This window comes from Amblyomma maculatum, chromosome 5 (genome assembly GCF_055883805.1).
Source record: "Amblyomma maculatum isolate TAMU_Amacu chromosome 5, ASM5588380v1, whole genome shotgun sequence".
Classification (NCBI taxonomy): domain Eukaryota; kingdom Metazoa; phylum Arthropoda; class Arachnida; order Ixodida; family Ixodidae; genus Amblyomma; species Amblyomma maculatum.
Window position 1 is genome coordinate 118,344,051 of NC_139348.1, and position 16,537 is coordinate 118,360,587.

Consider the following 16,537-nt stretch of genomic DNA (forward strand, 5'->3'; position numbering starts at 1 on the left):
CTCGCAGATTATGACTAGTAGCTTATACGGTATCGCTCAAGAGGAAAGTATACAACAGTTGTATCTTACCTGTACTTACCTATGGGGCTGAAACGTGGAGGCTAACCAAGAGGTTTCTACTTAAGTTGAGGGCAACCCAGAGGGCTATGGAACGAAAAATGGTAGGAGTTACATTAAGAGATAGGAAGCGTGCAGAGTGGGTCAGAGAAATGACTCAAATTACCGATATTCTAGTGGAAAATAAGAAGAAGAAATGGGCATGGGAAGGACATGTAGTGCGAAGAGAGGATAACCGATGGTCGCTTAGGGTAACAAACTGGATTCCAAAGAAAGGAAAGCGTAGCAGGGGGCGGCAGAAAGTTAGGTGGGCGGATGAGGTTAAGAAGTTCGCAGGGGTCACGTGGATGCAGCTAGCACAAAACCGGGTTAATTGGAAAAATATGGGAGAGGGCTTTGCCCTGAAGTGGGTATAGTCAAGCTGATGATGATGATGATGATGATGATGATGATGACGATGATGATGATGATGATGATGATGATGATTTTATATGACTGGACAGTGTTAATGGCTTCCATTTGTCCGCGCTGCTTGTCGATCTTCGTTCGCATGTATGCAATCTGCTACTCGATTATTCTATAGCATTTATTTTTAGTACCTGTATATCACAAACAATCTCACAGCATGGAAGCGTAAGATACCACGGACATTACAATGGAAGACCACTCGAGATTGATGCTAGTTTGTACGAACGCGCCTTGGGGCCTAGGAATATTATGTTTGGCTCGGGATGCAAGGGTCTTGAAAGGCTACATTTTGATGTCACCCCTCCATCTCAAAGGCGAAGCCTGAGTTGGCAGCGCCTGTCATCTAAGTCATGTTATGTCGTCTTATGTCGTCGCACAACTCATTGACCAATCAGTGCCTGTTTGTGTCACCTGCCAACTACCCCCTGCCAGGGGCATACCCATCATTTTAATGTGAAAGGAAGTCTTGCCTCGTGATTGACATTATCAGAGCCTGTCATCAGTGCGTGTCACAAAAGCGTGTCACAAGTATGTGTCCTCACGAATTGACACTTAAGAAATTGTGTCCATGGCAATAATTGATCCACCGTCCTTTCGTGTCTCAATCAAATGCAACGACAACTATTTAACACCGACTTCCTGTAAACGTGCCCATGAATTTCTTTGTCTAGCTAGTCAAGGACTTTGAGGGAAATAAACAAATAAAATGAATGAATAGCAAAATATTAAAAATAAACAAAATTCTTCTGCACAATAATAGGAAATACTGCCATTCAACTATGATTATAAAAATTAATTATTGACGGCGTGTCTAGTCGGAACAAGGCAGCAACAACGCTCGTGCATTAGCATTTCTCCAGTGCATCATCTGCAGTGCTCTCGAATATTTTTGTTCGCAACGCTGACAGCAACGACATTGGATCTTTTGGTGAATGGGATGTTAACGCTGTATTCTCCAAAATGCAGGAATTACGGTGCCACCTAAAGGAAGCATTTAGGGACAGAAAATTACCCTATAAAGAAGAGGCAGAAAAGATGTAGGTGCCGCGTCATCTTTGTAAGCATGCTAATGGGTCGATTATCGAATTATATTGTCATTAACGTTTTCCGTTCGAAAACTTTACCGAAGTGGAGACCTTTGTAGAAAGCAGCAAGAACCTCCTGAGGGGCCCAACTCCTAAAAAGAGTACTAAGGTCTAAGTTTTTTGTCACCGACATTGATTAGGTGCGCATCACGGTGTTCTCTCCTCACTCGTCCAGTACAGTGTCGTCGATCGTCAACTCCAATGCTGCCACATTCTACATCGACATTGTTGCACCGTACTCCAAGCTGAGTGAGAGGACTGCTGTCCACGTTGTCCGGCTTTTGGGTAAGGCACGTAATACTTGCTACTCACAATGAAATCACGAAAAAGGATTGGAGAGGTTTTTGTTGTTTTCAGCACTTCATCATTATTTACAGTAATAACATTAACCATGGCTTTCCAAACGAAAGCTGGATGCAGTACATATGAGCAATGTAAACGAAAAATAGCGAATCACACTTATAAACATGAGTAACATTGGGATATCTTTTAAGCAACTAGATTTTAACTGAGCAACAACCATAGTTAAATCAGCTCAAAGAGACGAACTCAGTAATGGGTCAGCAGACAGGCGGCGATTGGGGTATCAAAGAAAGTCAGAGGACCTTGTCATGCTGTTCATCCCCATCATAGCGGACATTGCGTTGTCGATTCACTTCGTGTTTAATTTATATAGAGGAAGAATGGACAAAGTTTACTTTAACACGAGCCATACCAAAGCCCCACGTCGCAAAACACGAGAGTAAAACGCCACGTCTGATGTCGAGCAAGCAATGAAGAAAAGCGGACCAGTGGTCTATATTAGAGAGATTTAGCATACCGTGATTCGCGATCTGCCACCGCGACCTTCTACTGCTCGTGGGCGGGGCGCACAATCTGATTGGTTCCGATGCAGCAGGTATATGTGCCGACATCTATCAGCATCAAAAAAATCTGGGCATGCGCAGTGGAACGTGCGGTGGCGGATCACGGTAACGAATCGCGGATCACGGTGTGCTAGATTTCTCTATTTTCCAGGGTTTTGACATGCATTTCTTCTCCGTCGCTGTACATTGCTTCCGGACTTATCTCCATTCCTCAGGTTCTAGTGACCAGCGGGGTCATCTCGTACGCATTCCACGTTATACATTTTGCCCCGCGACGCCTTAGGATTAGTCGGGTGGGGCATTGTTGCCAGAGAACGCGCGAGATCGCGTTATCGTCAGTGCGGTTGAAGTTGGCCATTTCATAGCATGGGTGAATATTAAATTGGCTGCTTGAACTGAAACGGGTTTGGTGTGTGGTGTGATTTTAGATATTAAATAACTGGGCAAAAGACAGAGTATCAGAACTACACAGGAGAGCGCTAGGATAGACTTTACTGAAAACGTATGAACCAGAGAAAGAAGTTTAAGATTCGATTATAAATACGTGATCTGCATTTTTGTTTTGCGGTAATCAAGGCGGACAATCATGCTGCTGGTGTCGTGGGACGAGACCTATTTGTATAAGCGACCGCCTGTAAAGTGGATGATAAGGTGTAATGTCGCTTTAGACTCCACGTGTTCGAGCACAACCGAACCACATTGCTGGCCTAGAGCGAACTGTTATTGCGTACGCAAGATCAAACGTCATGCACAAAAGCCATTTCTATCAATGTAGATATTTTATGCGCAGTACCATAGTCTCAAATTGCTATTTAGACGGACTGTGTGGAAATTTATTTTTTAGACGCCATCGAATGTGCATAGAGTGAGGTCGCATTTGAATACCATTTCCACTAAGCTTTAAATATGGACATGTCTGCTAACTGCTACAAATGCAAGCAGAATCATTGAATTTTACTTGATAATTGATACCCGTTAGACTGCATCACGCGTGTGCGGAAGCAGAGTTTGTCTTCTTTCATTCATTGCTTGAAAACCCAAAATCTACGAGAAATACCATTTAACACCATGGGGTCGCATGCGGCAAGCGATGGAGGCGAAAAGCAAGGCGCCCGTGTTCTGTGCGATGTCAGTGCACGTTAAAGAACCCCAGGTGGTCGAGATTTCTGGAATCCTCCATGAGACTAAAAGGGAAAACAAATCACTTTGCAAAAAAGGGGTGACGGGATCTAATCGAACGCATCTAATTTTAATTTCAAATGAAGCATAGCGTCGTTCCCTGCCCTAGCTCAAACTGGTGGTGACAGATCTTGTCATTTATAATGCTACATTGTATTATTGCATTTGTAGTGTAAAGAGCCTTGTCTGAAAAAAAAAATAACCTGTAGACATCTCGAGCTGTCATTACCAATACTGTAATCTGTAATCGTTACTGCATCTGACCAGTGACGAACTCTCTAAAAAAAGATGGGAAATTACCGTAACACAACAACAGATCACGCGATACATGTAAATATGATTGAACACTTTTCAATAAATTTTCGCGGGGTATCTCAGCAATGAATCAGTTGTGACAAAACGAAACAAGTGGCTCTTAAATTGATCAAATGTAGTGTAGTGTCAATATTAACGAAGAAATACAACTCCAAATGAATAACTCAAACATTGCACATGCAAGTGACATTTTGTTGATCCATGTCATCATTGATTCCAGCACTGGGAAGCGGCATCGTCATGACATTTTATGCCATAGCGGTACCATACATGGGCACGGCTACTAGAGTACGTATTGAGTTTTTCTGAAACGTTGCAGTATATTATTTCTGCATGGTGTATTTGTGAACATTCACAAGCTGAACACATTTAGACAGCCGCGGACAAAAAACGCTGTGAAAAATTCTTAGACGTCCGCGGAATTTACGACGAATTTGAAACGTTAGTTGTATAATTCAAGTTTAAATATATGGCAAGCAGCTTGAAAAGTACCAGGCACAGGCGAAAAACGCATTCACGGCGTTTGAACAGTAATTAAAGCGATATTCTATATTTATCTTCATATTTTTTGGTTATTTATCTTTTAAAATACCTCATAGGCCCCAGTTACCAGCAAGAGCAAGGATGGTAGTAACTGTAATCTTATACAGAGTAGCATAAAACATAAAAACAGACATGATACCAAAAATGGCAATGCCTGATAAACGCCTAACTTCGGTGGTATTATATACAAGGGTGTCAATGCAGTTATAGATATTGTACAGTACAACCTTTACAAATGAATAAAGCATTCTGCTAAGCACGCTTATCAGACTGGCACTTGGTGCCGTGCTTGTCTGTTCCCTGGACAATCTCATTCACTACTTCTTCGCAGTTGTTCATGTCACTCTACTCCTCAGCATCGGGTCCGTTCATCGGTCTTATTCTCCTGGCTGTCTCTTCACCATGGGTCAATGCAAAGGTTAGCATCATGACAGCTTTCCATATGCATTTACATAGCCACAAAATTCACAACTTATGACCACAGCGCTTAAATTTTAACATTTTCCGCCGTTCTGCTAACAAGCGAATTCCTCTTGGAACTGAACAGGAATGAGTTTAATCTCCCCTGGTAGGGTTAGGAGAGAGCAGGGATGTCCTTTGCATGAGGTGAGAACCACACCCAATATTCGTTCAATTCCTCGACGGCCGACCAAACATTCATGTTAGTGAGTTCAGCTGCATACCTACGATCTCGTAACGCAGCGTATTAAGTAAAAAATAAACATCCTAAAGTAAACATTTTGCTCAGAACGGCATCCAACCTCCAAAAATGGTACACAGCAAATTATGCTTGTTTCAGCTCTACGTGCGGGATATATAAAGGGCTGCGTGCTGATGAGGTAATCATACCACACTACAGATGAGTGTGGATTTCAAAGGCCACTCTGGCTGGTATGCACACAAACCAAGGACACATGTCAGTGTGATTATGGGCTCATTCCATTTAGGGCAGCTACCAATATTAACTGCTTTATATAATATGAGAAAGTTTCTGATCAGCACCCATCTCAGCCCAACAAAGTGGCTGCAAGATAATTCTTTGTAGTTTTCTCAAAAGTTTTGTATTTGAAGCAAAATTTGTTTTGTTCCTTATCTTTAACATGGAAGTACCGGCTTTCCGGGTAACTAACAACGTTCCACGAAGACTGAATTTTTGTAGCAGTATTCCTATTATTATTCCACTTAGTAATTACTCCTACGCCTGGTAAAAATTTGAACTTTGGGGGCAAGGAGTTAGTTTACACATTTATCCATTCACCTCACGCAGTATTATGAGCCCTGATTATGTTGACTGTGCGATGATGTACATGTATAATCTGTGCTACGCATCACTGGTCAGCACGCATACATCACTGCAGTGCGGTAGTCAGCATTATGCGTTCTAAACAATGAGGTCTAATTAAACCGACGTTGATTTATTCCTAAGTTTTATGTTGTCACCTAAGATGGCGAATAAAACATGTGGTCAATGAAGGGCGGAAAATACCACTGACATGTAGTTTAGCCATGTTTCTTATGCCAGCGACGCTTCCCATGGTCACTTAGAGCAGGTTGTTAAAACTCGTGACTGTGAAGTTCGCGCATGAAACCTGGCACATTGCTCTAAAACTGCGGCAAACGTCTGCGATTGCTTACAGCCGATGTTTAAGTAAAAGCAAATGACCAGATGGCGGTATAAGGTACGCTCACAGTACACGTTGCGTCAACGAAAGCGGCGCGTATAGTACGCCGCCAAAGGCCATGCGACGGACGTGTCGCCAGTTTTCCAGCACTACAATTCCCTTTGTAAAGCATGTGCAACATTCGCAATGTCATTTTAAAGGTTATAATCAGAGTTGTTTGGCGAACGCTCAGCACCCAGCGATGGGGCAGCTTTAAGGGTCTTCGGCTCTCATTTCGAAGGCTCATTTGCTCGCTTTATTACTATTCTTTATTCGTAATCTATCATCTCACGTATGCCCATAACTAAAAATTTATTAGTTACCAATACACATGCAAGAACATCCGACGTGGATGTAAAGTCCTGCTTTAACTAAGCTGTATGAACGTGCCTCTTGGCGTGGGAGCCACACGTCATATTCAAAATTCAGTTTATATAAAGGGTTCTATTCTCATCTCACAGAAGCTACCGTAGTTGACAGCTCCTGCGAACTGTGCCGTGATATGTCGTCTAGTAGTATGATGCAACACGCTGGCCATCTGTGCACAGTCATATAAGTTGCCAACCAACAACTTCCAGATACGTAATTATACTATTTCGCTCACAGCACAAACGGTGGCATAACTGACGCCAAGCTTTCTGGGCAAGCTTTGTGAGCCTTTAACGAGGTTTTATAAACCCTGTTCAGTAATCGGCAAAGCTGATATTATCGATGTCATGAACTCACACTGGGGGGGGGGGGGGGGGGGGAACAGGAAAAGGACAATTTGGACGGTTTTCAATTGGTACCATACACAATCAGGCACGACGTAGAAGACATGGAAAATAGAAACGATTTAAATATGTTGTCAGACAGTACCTTATGGTCTAGGGTTTGTCGCACCAGTGAAAACAAAAGACAGAGTGCGTGCGGCCTGAATGTACGGATGGAGAACTGAGACAGTGTGGCTGGTAAGCACATTACTGCATTGTTAACCATTCACGAAAGCGCCGTCACGCAACTTTACTTTCTATGCAACGCAGCTCCACAACCCTATTTATCCATTTAGGCATACAAAAGCCAGCAAGCTGAATATATTAATATATTAATTACAGAACTCCGACTGGAAGGAATTAAAATACTGAGAATTTATGGATAGCAGCAGTCCTGAAGCAATAGCCTGCCTAGCTATCGCGTGATAAATATCCAAGCTTTTTATGGATATATCAATAATCGAATCGCATTATATTCGAGTGTAAAGCGAAGACACTGTATTACACGTTGGTTTTTCAGGCAAATAAAACAGTACCAAAAGGAATCATCAGCACACATTTGGATGATGTCTGCTTACAGCATCCACATTTTCTTTTTCTGTAGGGCGCTGCATGGGCCAGTCTGCTGGTTTGTGCACTCCAACTGTGGCACGCGGTTGGCCGAGGACTGTCAGCTGTCCCCCCACCGCCCGTTATTCCGGGGACGCTCGATCGATGCTCGTATGAAAGCAATTACACTGGCGAAACAAATGGCACTGTTGCAGATTTGATGGGTCCGTACGGGGGCAATAGGTAAGGAATTTGTTTCAACAAGTTCATACGCATTGTGCTCTAATTCTGGAATAAACGTCCGTTTACCCACTATTCTAGGCTCGAATCGACGTTAGTCCTTTGGTGGTACTGGGGTGTCACGTTAAGAGTTTTAACCCAGGTTCAGCGTTTTGTCAAAGCCAGCCTGACTGGAAACACACAGTATGCAATTGCAGGAACGACTGTGTAATTTATTTTCAATGCACTAAAGTTATTACAGTGTTACATTTTATATATGTTGCAGTAGGCCTTCGTGCTAAGCCTTAGGTTCCAGCAGAAGGATGTTCAGAAAGCACCAACAGTAACAATCAATGTCCATTCATTAATAACAACGGAGGATAGTAAAGGTGCGAAGACAAAGTGGGACAACAGACACAGGTATGCATAACACCCTACATGGACAAGAGAGTGTGCTGCTTTCGTCAGCATTACCAATCACACTACCACAATAAGCAACAATGTAGGTCAGTTGAACCATCCCAGTGGAGAAAAGGGAGACATTGCGCGTAGCAGCTTAGCATTTGGGTCGTGTGAGTCAATGCGCGCAAATCTTCAGTGCAGGCTTTCTAAGAAACTTTCTTTTTATAAAAAACACTGCATCTTTTGATGTAACTGAAGTCTAAATATTGAGTCATTACAAAAATAGCCTCTCAACATGACTGTTCACGTGCTTATTGAAGGCAACGGACATTTATTATATGAGCGTATTGAGGGCTGGTTTCGCTCATTCAATATTGAAGTCGGTAAAAAGATCGCCTGGTGTGCTTTCGTGTTACTTATGGCCGTAGTAGAAGTGGTACATTGCATTTTACAGTTTGTCTCTATAACGCTTCTTGTAAGCCCTGAGGGTACAAATAAATAAATATCACAGCTGATTACCACCTGCTCATACAGATCACGTGACTGAAAGACTGATGTGTTATAACAAACGAGGAGGACAAAGAAAGGCAGGGGAGGTTGTCAGAAAGCTGAGTGTTCGAATAATGTCCGGGTCAAGCTTATAGGTTTTCACGAGGTTTCAGCGGAACGCCAGAAGTAGATGTGCAACAAAGCGGGTTTCGAGGACCGAACTACAAGTGCCAGGCTGGCGGCGCGGGCACGCGCCGCTCGACTATTTTCTTCTCTCTACATTCTGCCGACACGAAATGTCAAAGTTAGCGGCACCGCGATAAGACGTCGTTGTATGCTACAACAGAAATAACAACGCAGTTTTCTACCCCGAGGTGTGGGAAATGGGATGTTGGTATTTATGGGCTATGAATTGGTTTGGTTTGGTTTGGTTTGTGGGGTTTAACGTCCCAAAGCAACTCAGGCTATGAGAGACGCCGTAGTGGAGGACTCCGGAAAGTTCGACCACCTGGGGTTCTGTAACGTGCACTGACATCGCACAGCACACGGGTGCCTTACTTTTCACCTCCATCGAAAAGCTGCCGCCGAGGCCGGGATTCGATCCCGCGTCCTTGGGAACAGTAGTCGAGCACCGTAACCACTGGGCCACCCCGGTGGGGTATGGGCTATGGAAAAGAGAGAGTAAGACTGATGGAATTTCGGGGCGAAAAGTGCACTGGTGCCTGACAGCTTAGAGCACATGCCCGGCTCACTGAGAAAACGAAGGGCTTCATTGCACGCCTTTATTTCGGGTGATTGCCGCGGCCACAGTCACAAAATCTTCCTCTTCGTCATGGGGCGTGGGTAACGATTCCACACTGCACATCTGAGAAGTCGCTTTTCTCCAATGTATTTGGGAAAGTCCCAAATAATATCTGAAATGTCCTCAATGGCACAGATGTCGCCAGCATGTTATCAGAAATGCCAATAATAAAGAACACTCTAAATCTGATTCCAGATAAGTTCCGGTTATAAGTGGAACATTTAAAAAGTTCCGCTTATAAGTGGAACATTTTTCAAAGTTCCACTTATAACCGGAATGTATGTGGAACCAGATTAAGAGTGTAGTAGTGGCTAGTAAACGCAACTCCAAACCAAAGGCGACACAGTAAAATTGCTACACGTCATGATAGGCGTGCAGGAAGTCCGGACTTCAGGTCAGAGTTTATGGATTAACCCTGTCTCGGCTTCGGTTGGAACCCTGGCCAAACTTTCACGAGGTAGTCATGATCTCCCGCACCAGGGTTCAAAACTTTCTCGTTATGTTTGCTCTTGTAAAAAGGATGAACGCACAAACCCCTAACTGGTGGCCACTTCACGCGCACATGGTAGATATTGTCGTGTCTTTAACCAAAGGCGGATTTCCAGCAGATGTATTCCTGCGATCAGTTGCTCATAGGAGCAACGAAGAGCATTTTGTAAGCCCTGAGCTCTGTTTTTGAGTCAATTAAAAAAACATTGCTCGGGACTTTTATGATAGACGTAATTAACGGTGGCACAACGATCATTAATTTCTGCATCCGTTGATGACTTCTTGTGAACATTTTTATCTCTTATTACTGAAGCTCCTTACAGGGAAGACCATGGAGCCCGAAGAAGTTTTGGGCTCACTGGAGCTGTCAGTGTAGACTTTGTGGTGTGTTCATGTTTCTGATATAGATATTTCCGGACTAAATTTTAGTTACGATGGCAAAGAATCGGCTTTCCTGTTGGTGCCTGCTGCAGAAAGACCGTAACAGAGTGCTGAACACTCCATAATGAATGGGATGATAGAGAGTTAGACGAACTGGGATGACAGCAAATCACAATGTGTCTTTGCAAATAGGGTACGGGGAGCTGTTAAAAAAACCTAGCATGATGGTTAGAGATAAAAAATACGCACTCTCAGAGCCTTGGCTCTCATACAGGTGGCAACTGCATTCTCCTGAGCGATGGGTACTACTGCAGCTGCGCAGGTGTGTTCTAAAACCCAAGATATGTTCTAGGAGCTTGAAAATGACTCCTCTGTAGACATGACACGTATGGTTTCATAAAGTACCAAGTGCAGGGAGACCGTATCAAAGAAAGCCAGTAAATAGTGCATTCTAAGGTTGTATCAATGACCATAAAATACATATACTAAGCACTATCGCGCTAGGTTAAAGACAGTGCAACCTCGCGCTTGTCAGGCGTTGCATTTAGAGCCTATACGTGACACAAAATATATTATTGCTTTATACAACCCCCTCTCCTCTTCCTTAATGGCATAAGATGAGGACAAAAGCAGCATTAACATGGCAAGCTTGTGTCAAATATCCCAGTTGATCGTCTTGATCTACAGGAAAGAAACAGTTGCGGAGACTTATTTCGGTTAAACCTGGTTACCCATGCGTAAGCCCTGTTGAACGGCTACAATGCCATACTGCCGTTTATTCTTTATGCAAGCTTCTCGCTCTTCTTCGGTCTTTCTCTCGAGTAGATCACGCTTTCTTTTCGCTGCTGCTTGGCAATCAATGTAGGCTGGCTAATCAGGATAAGCCTGAAACCTACGTCGAAGCGCTGACGCACTCGGGCCTTCGTGCAAATCAGCCATGGTGAGACCCAGCCACCAAACGCTGGCGAAGCAGTTGTAATTAACCGCCCCCCCCCCCTTGTCTAGTGACGTTGTATCGCACAAAAGCGCCTGTGGATCCAGGAGCAGGATAGTCAGAGATGAAGGTGAAGCAGCGGAAAGTGGCATGGGCAGACTCGCTCGTGCTAGGCTCTCTCCGGCGGCTGACGGCCAAATGCGCAACTTTATGTGTTGCCATCTGGAGAGAGGCAAGCTTGACAGGTGCAATCATTGTTGTGTAATAGGCTGATGTTGATCCCGTGATAGCGTCACTCTAATCCTAAGTTGGGGCATGCTGCTCTGGTTGTTTAATTAATCTTGGGAGCTCCAATTCATTTGTGTCCCTAACTCGGTAAAATATGCGTCACACTCACTTTGAAAAAATGATGCCGAGACGCCGTTTTGCCGTGTCAAAATGAGAGGTACTCTTAATACATGTTATTATAGACCTTAATATATATGTACTGCTCCTTTTTACAGCGCGTACGTGTTCCCACTGTACCGGCTGTCGTTCTTCTGGATCGCCTTCTTCGGGATTGTTCTGACGGTGACGTTGGGGACAGCTCTGAGTTTGGCCACAGGTATGTATACGCGAATTGTTTTCAGAACCGAGTACGATACTTAAGAAGATGTTCCGGGTCGGGCCCGGTACTCCTAAGCCACGCATCCACGTTCATATATCTTCTTTAAAACGGTGCTTTCTATGTAAGTCGAGTCATCGCTTACGAACGGTGACTGGATATCCTGGCAACGCTGGACTACAAATGTGCATACGAATGCGTGATATTAGAGGCCTAAGCAAAGGGCAGGTAATGAAGCTAGCAGAAATTACATGAAAGCGAACGAGGAGCAGCAAGTGAAGAAATAGGCGAAAACCTTTAACAATATGGCGTCATATCTGTTTGGCTAACGTGTACGCCATAAATTTTATCGGCAGGTTTCAGGACAGTTAATGTCGATTGCATACAGTCAGACTGAGACGAGCCTTAGAAAAGAGAGATGATGGTTTGGTTTGGTTTGGTGTGTGGGGTTTAACGTCCCAAAGAAACTCAGGCTATGAGAGACGCCGTAGTGGAGGACTCCGGTAATTTCGACCACCTGGGGTTCTTTAACGTGCACTGACATCGCACAGCACACGGGCATCTTGCTTTTCGCCTCCATCGAAAAGCAAGACGCCCGTGTGCTGTGCGATGTCAGTGCACGTTAAAGAAGACAGGTGGCGCAAAGCCTGCGGGTACTGCTGGACCAATGGTCTTCATAAAAAAAAATATCAGTTCATGATAATTTTATGTAAAGTAAAGGTTATCAATGCAAAAAGAAATCAAGATTTTAGTTCAAGCTAAAGGTGTAATTTTTTCAAACACATTTTGTTCAGTTGAAGAAATAGGCGAAAACCGTTAACAATATGGCGTCATATCTGTTTGGCTAACGTGTACGCCATAAATTTTATCGGCAGGTTTCAGGACAGTTAATGTCGATTGCATACAGTCAAACTGAGACGAGCCTTAGAAAAGAGAGATGATGGTTTGGTTTGGTTTGGTGTGTGGGGTTTAACGTCCCAAAGAAACTCAGGCTATGAGAGACGCCGTAGTGGAGGACTCCGGTAATTTCGACCACCTGGGGTTCTTTAACGTGCACTGACATCGCACAGCACACGGGCATCTTGCTTTTCGCCTCCATCGAAAAGCAAGACGCCCGTGTGCTGTGCGATGTCAGTGCACGTTAAAGAAGACAGGTGGCGCAAAGCCTGCGGGTACTGCTGGACCAATGGTCTTCATAAAAAAAAATATCAGTTCATGATAATTTTATGTAAAGTAAAGGTTATCAATGCAAAAAGAAATCAAGATTTTAGTTCAAGCTAAAGGTGTAATTTTTTCAAACACATTTTGTTCAGTTGAAGAAATAGGCGAAAACCGTTAACAATATGGCGTCATATCTGTTTGGCTAACGTGTACGCCATAAATTTTATCGGCAGGTTTCAGGACAGTTAATGTCGATTGCATACAGTCAAACTGAGACGAGCCTTAGAAAAGAGAGATGATGGTTTGGTTTGGTTTGGTGTGTGGGGTTTAACGTCCCAAAGCAACTCAGGCTATGAGAGACGCCGTAGTGGAGGACTCCGGTAATTTCGACCACCTGGGGTTCTTTAACGTGCACTGACATCGCACAGCACACGGGCATCTTGCTTTTCGCCTCCATCGAAAAGCAAGACGCCCGTGTGCTGTGCGATGTCAGTGCACGTTAAAGAAGACAGGTGGCGCAAAGCCTGCGGGTACTGCTGGACCAATGGTCTTCATAAAAAAAAAATATCAGTTCATGATAATTTTATGTAAAGTAAAGGTTATCAATGCACAAAGAAATCAATATTTTAGTTCAAGCTAAAGGTGTAATTTTTTCAAACACATTTTGTTCAAACAAATTTCATTTCGAAAGAATTAATCGATTTTTCTGAATGATATACTGGAGAAGGAACACTGTGTTAGAACAACGTTTGTGGAGCAGGATAGGATCATTACCACCCACGTCCTGGTAAAGGTTAGCGTTGAAATAACTGTTGCTTGGGTCGTTAGCACAAATTTTAGATAGAAAAGACGCGATGACGGATTGCTCTGGGACACCATATAGACACCACATTCTATAAGCACTGTCTTTATCAATATTAAGGCGAGAGCGTGTATATGCCAGTGAGTGTGAGTCCGTCCGTCTGCAGAAGGCGTCACACTCAACCTGCCAATAAAATGACGGTGGTGTTCTGTTTAATGTTTAAAACATCGTCACTTCCCACCGGGGATCGAACTCCTACCCCTACCCCTCCCATCACCAGCCCAGCTTGTCAACCGGCTAAGCCACACAGGGCCCGCGCGGAACACATCAGTTCTTGTCCAGCGTTCCTGCTGTTGTCAATATAGGCGTACAATGACAACTCATTCAACCTAGTCTCCAGGAAGGCGCGGGGCGCACGGCATCTGCCGCCAGCTATAAAGACCAAGCGCCGCAGAGAGCACGCGCCATCGCCGTCGTGTGGAGCTGCTCACCTCAACTGCGGCACGTAAGAAGCATGTGTGACCGGCGAGGTCATGCCAAATAAACACGAGTTGAATTAGCCCCAAATGATTTCGCCTTATCACTGTCAAGTGACCTTAAGTGCTTCAAAAAATAATAATCTTGAAGGTGGTGGGAGAATTAGCTTCTGATGAAACTCGCATATCGCCCATGCATTACCAATTTAGGCTATTTTTGAAGAATGTGGGAATATACTGTACCGGACATATTTGGTAAATATATAAAAGACGTTGTACTGCCCAGCTTCGACACACGTTTTTTTTTTTAGCTCAAAGGAAAATCAGAGGCAGTTTATCGGGCTAAACGTAGGGCGGAATCGGTACAAAGTCGGGTCAAGCAAAAATTATTTGTAAAATCAATTCATGCTATGATATGCAGTGGTCTATTGCATATTTCTTCAAATGTGGAGAATTGGAATCATTTGATTTTTATTTACTCTCATTTGGAACAATCTTTACGAGTGACTTTCGCAAAAACATTTCTTTCGAAGCTTCTAAAAAACGTTGTGCACCGAGTCCCTCGTAAGATTGAATGAAAAACAAATGATGAATGTAAAGCCGCTATCATAAAAAACTTGTGGTTTGATTATTTTAGTTACTGTCCATCAACCCACCCGTCTGAGTACCTGCAGGGGTAATTGGGTGCACCGCCACTCAAAAGCAAACGAAAAAGTTCGAATGAAATCATTATTCTTTGACTTCGTGAATGCGGTCCCTGTTTCTGATTTTTTTTTTTTCAGGCGGAGTTCAGAGGTCTCCGGAAAACATGCACCTCACCAGTCCTTTATTTCTGAGCTTTTGGAGGAACTTCAAGTTAATTCGGCAAGCCACTCATGTAAGTCGCAATTCGAGACCTAAATATGACCGTCTAAGAGCTATGTAAAGTATACGCGCCCGATGTCAGTGCACGCTAATGAACCCCAGATGGTCAAATATCCTGTTGCTGTTCATGTTCCTGCGCAAATACAATTATTCAATTAGGTTATGCTGGATTCAGCAAAGCCATAAGACCGAGATTTTTTAGAGAACTGTTATAGGCCCGGAAGCCATACCATGACAATATTGTTTTTTACTTTTGTGTAACCAAAAAGCAGTGATGGTCAAAACACTGCGTATATTCCTTTTTAGATATCTCTCCTGGGCAATCGCAGGTAAAATATCACCAGTTAGTGAACGGTTCTTTTCCCCCGTTACGTTGCAGCCACCTCGTTTCATTCCTGTGAGAAAAAAGGCGCCTACTATTTTATTGCGAAAGCAATACTGCTAGCACTTCGAGCCTTTGGCCTGTCGTGGCGCCTCCGTACATGACATTTCACGTAACCATGTGACGTCCGGCCAGACCGAGAGATGGGGCCCCGGCTCGCGCCATCGGATGGTGGCGGTGAGTCCGCCGCAGCGGTGACGTCACGCCATTTTCACGTAACCGTGTGACGTCACGCCAGACCGAGAGACGGGGCCCCAGCTTGCGCCATCGGATGGTGGCGGCGAGTCCATACACGACGCTGTGTCGCAGCCGAGAGAGGGCGCTCGCTGTTTGTGACGTCACGCTAAGAGGATAAATGGGGCTTTAGCTCGGCTCCTCGCAGTAGTCGGGGCGCAGCCTTACGGTATGTCAGATGATGCGTATAAGGCAAGGCTGGAACGATCTGCTGCAGCCAAGCGGCGGCGCCGTGCTTTCGCAATCTTCCAGGCTTAAGCAAGCTAAGCATTCAGCCAACTTTTTTCTTCTCTCCCTTTCTCTGTAACAGTTGGACGATGCGGCAACAAGGAAAGGAATGAAATCGTGGCCTGAGGAACTTGACGGAGAAGAATCTGTGGCTCTAAGCTTCGAAACTGCTCTGCCAAGTGGCGAGAGTGTATTCACTAACAAGAGGAGTAATAATCAACTTCACTCTAAAGCATAATAAAATACTAGAGGAAGGAGAAGCTTGTTTAGTTTTAGTTACTTCGCCATTTCGCTCAGTGCGCGTGAAAGTTATTTGCCCTAAAAGCAACTTTAGAAGCAACATGCTTTTACGCATTGGAGGCTTAGGCAATTCGATCAGTATTTTCATAGAAACAGCAAAGCAATATTCCGCTGTCGCCTTTCAATTATTACCAAAAAGCTCTACCCATTGGTTTTGCGAGGCAGCTTTAGCTTCTTGCAATGATCGCAGGAAAAACCCTTAAGAGCAAACGTTTGTCACGCACTGGAAGCTAAATCGGAAACTTCCATATGTGCAAGAGAATGTCTCATACTATATTACAGTGTTTCTCACACT

General features: G+C 44.0%; 1 protein-coding gene across 1 annotated transcript in view; it reads left to right on the forward strand.

Moving 5' to 3' along the window:
- Positions 1–16,255, forward strand: part of LOC146189314 (sodium-coupled monocarboxylate transporter 1-like) — a 64,977-nt gene extending 48,722 nt beyond the window's left edge. Inside the window, exons 10-16 of the mRNA XM_084605235.1 lie at positions 1,786–1,895; positions 4,191–4,258; positions 4,845–4,931; positions 7,531–7,703; positions 11,695–11,795; positions 15,017–15,111; positions 16,025–16,255. Of these exons, the coding sequence (XP_084461361.1) occupies positions 1,786–1,895; positions 4,191–4,258; positions 4,845–4,931; positions 7,531–7,703; positions 11,695–11,795; positions 15,017–15,111; positions 16,025–16,180 (790 nt within the window). The 3' untranslated portion in view covers positions 16,181–16,255. The remainder of the gene's footprint in view (positions 1–1,785; positions 1,896–4,190; positions 4,259–4,844; positions 4,932–7,530; positions 7,704–11,694; positions 11,796–15,016; positions 15,112–16,024) is intronic.
- The last annotated feature ends 282 nt before the right edge of the window (positions 16,256–16,537 follow it).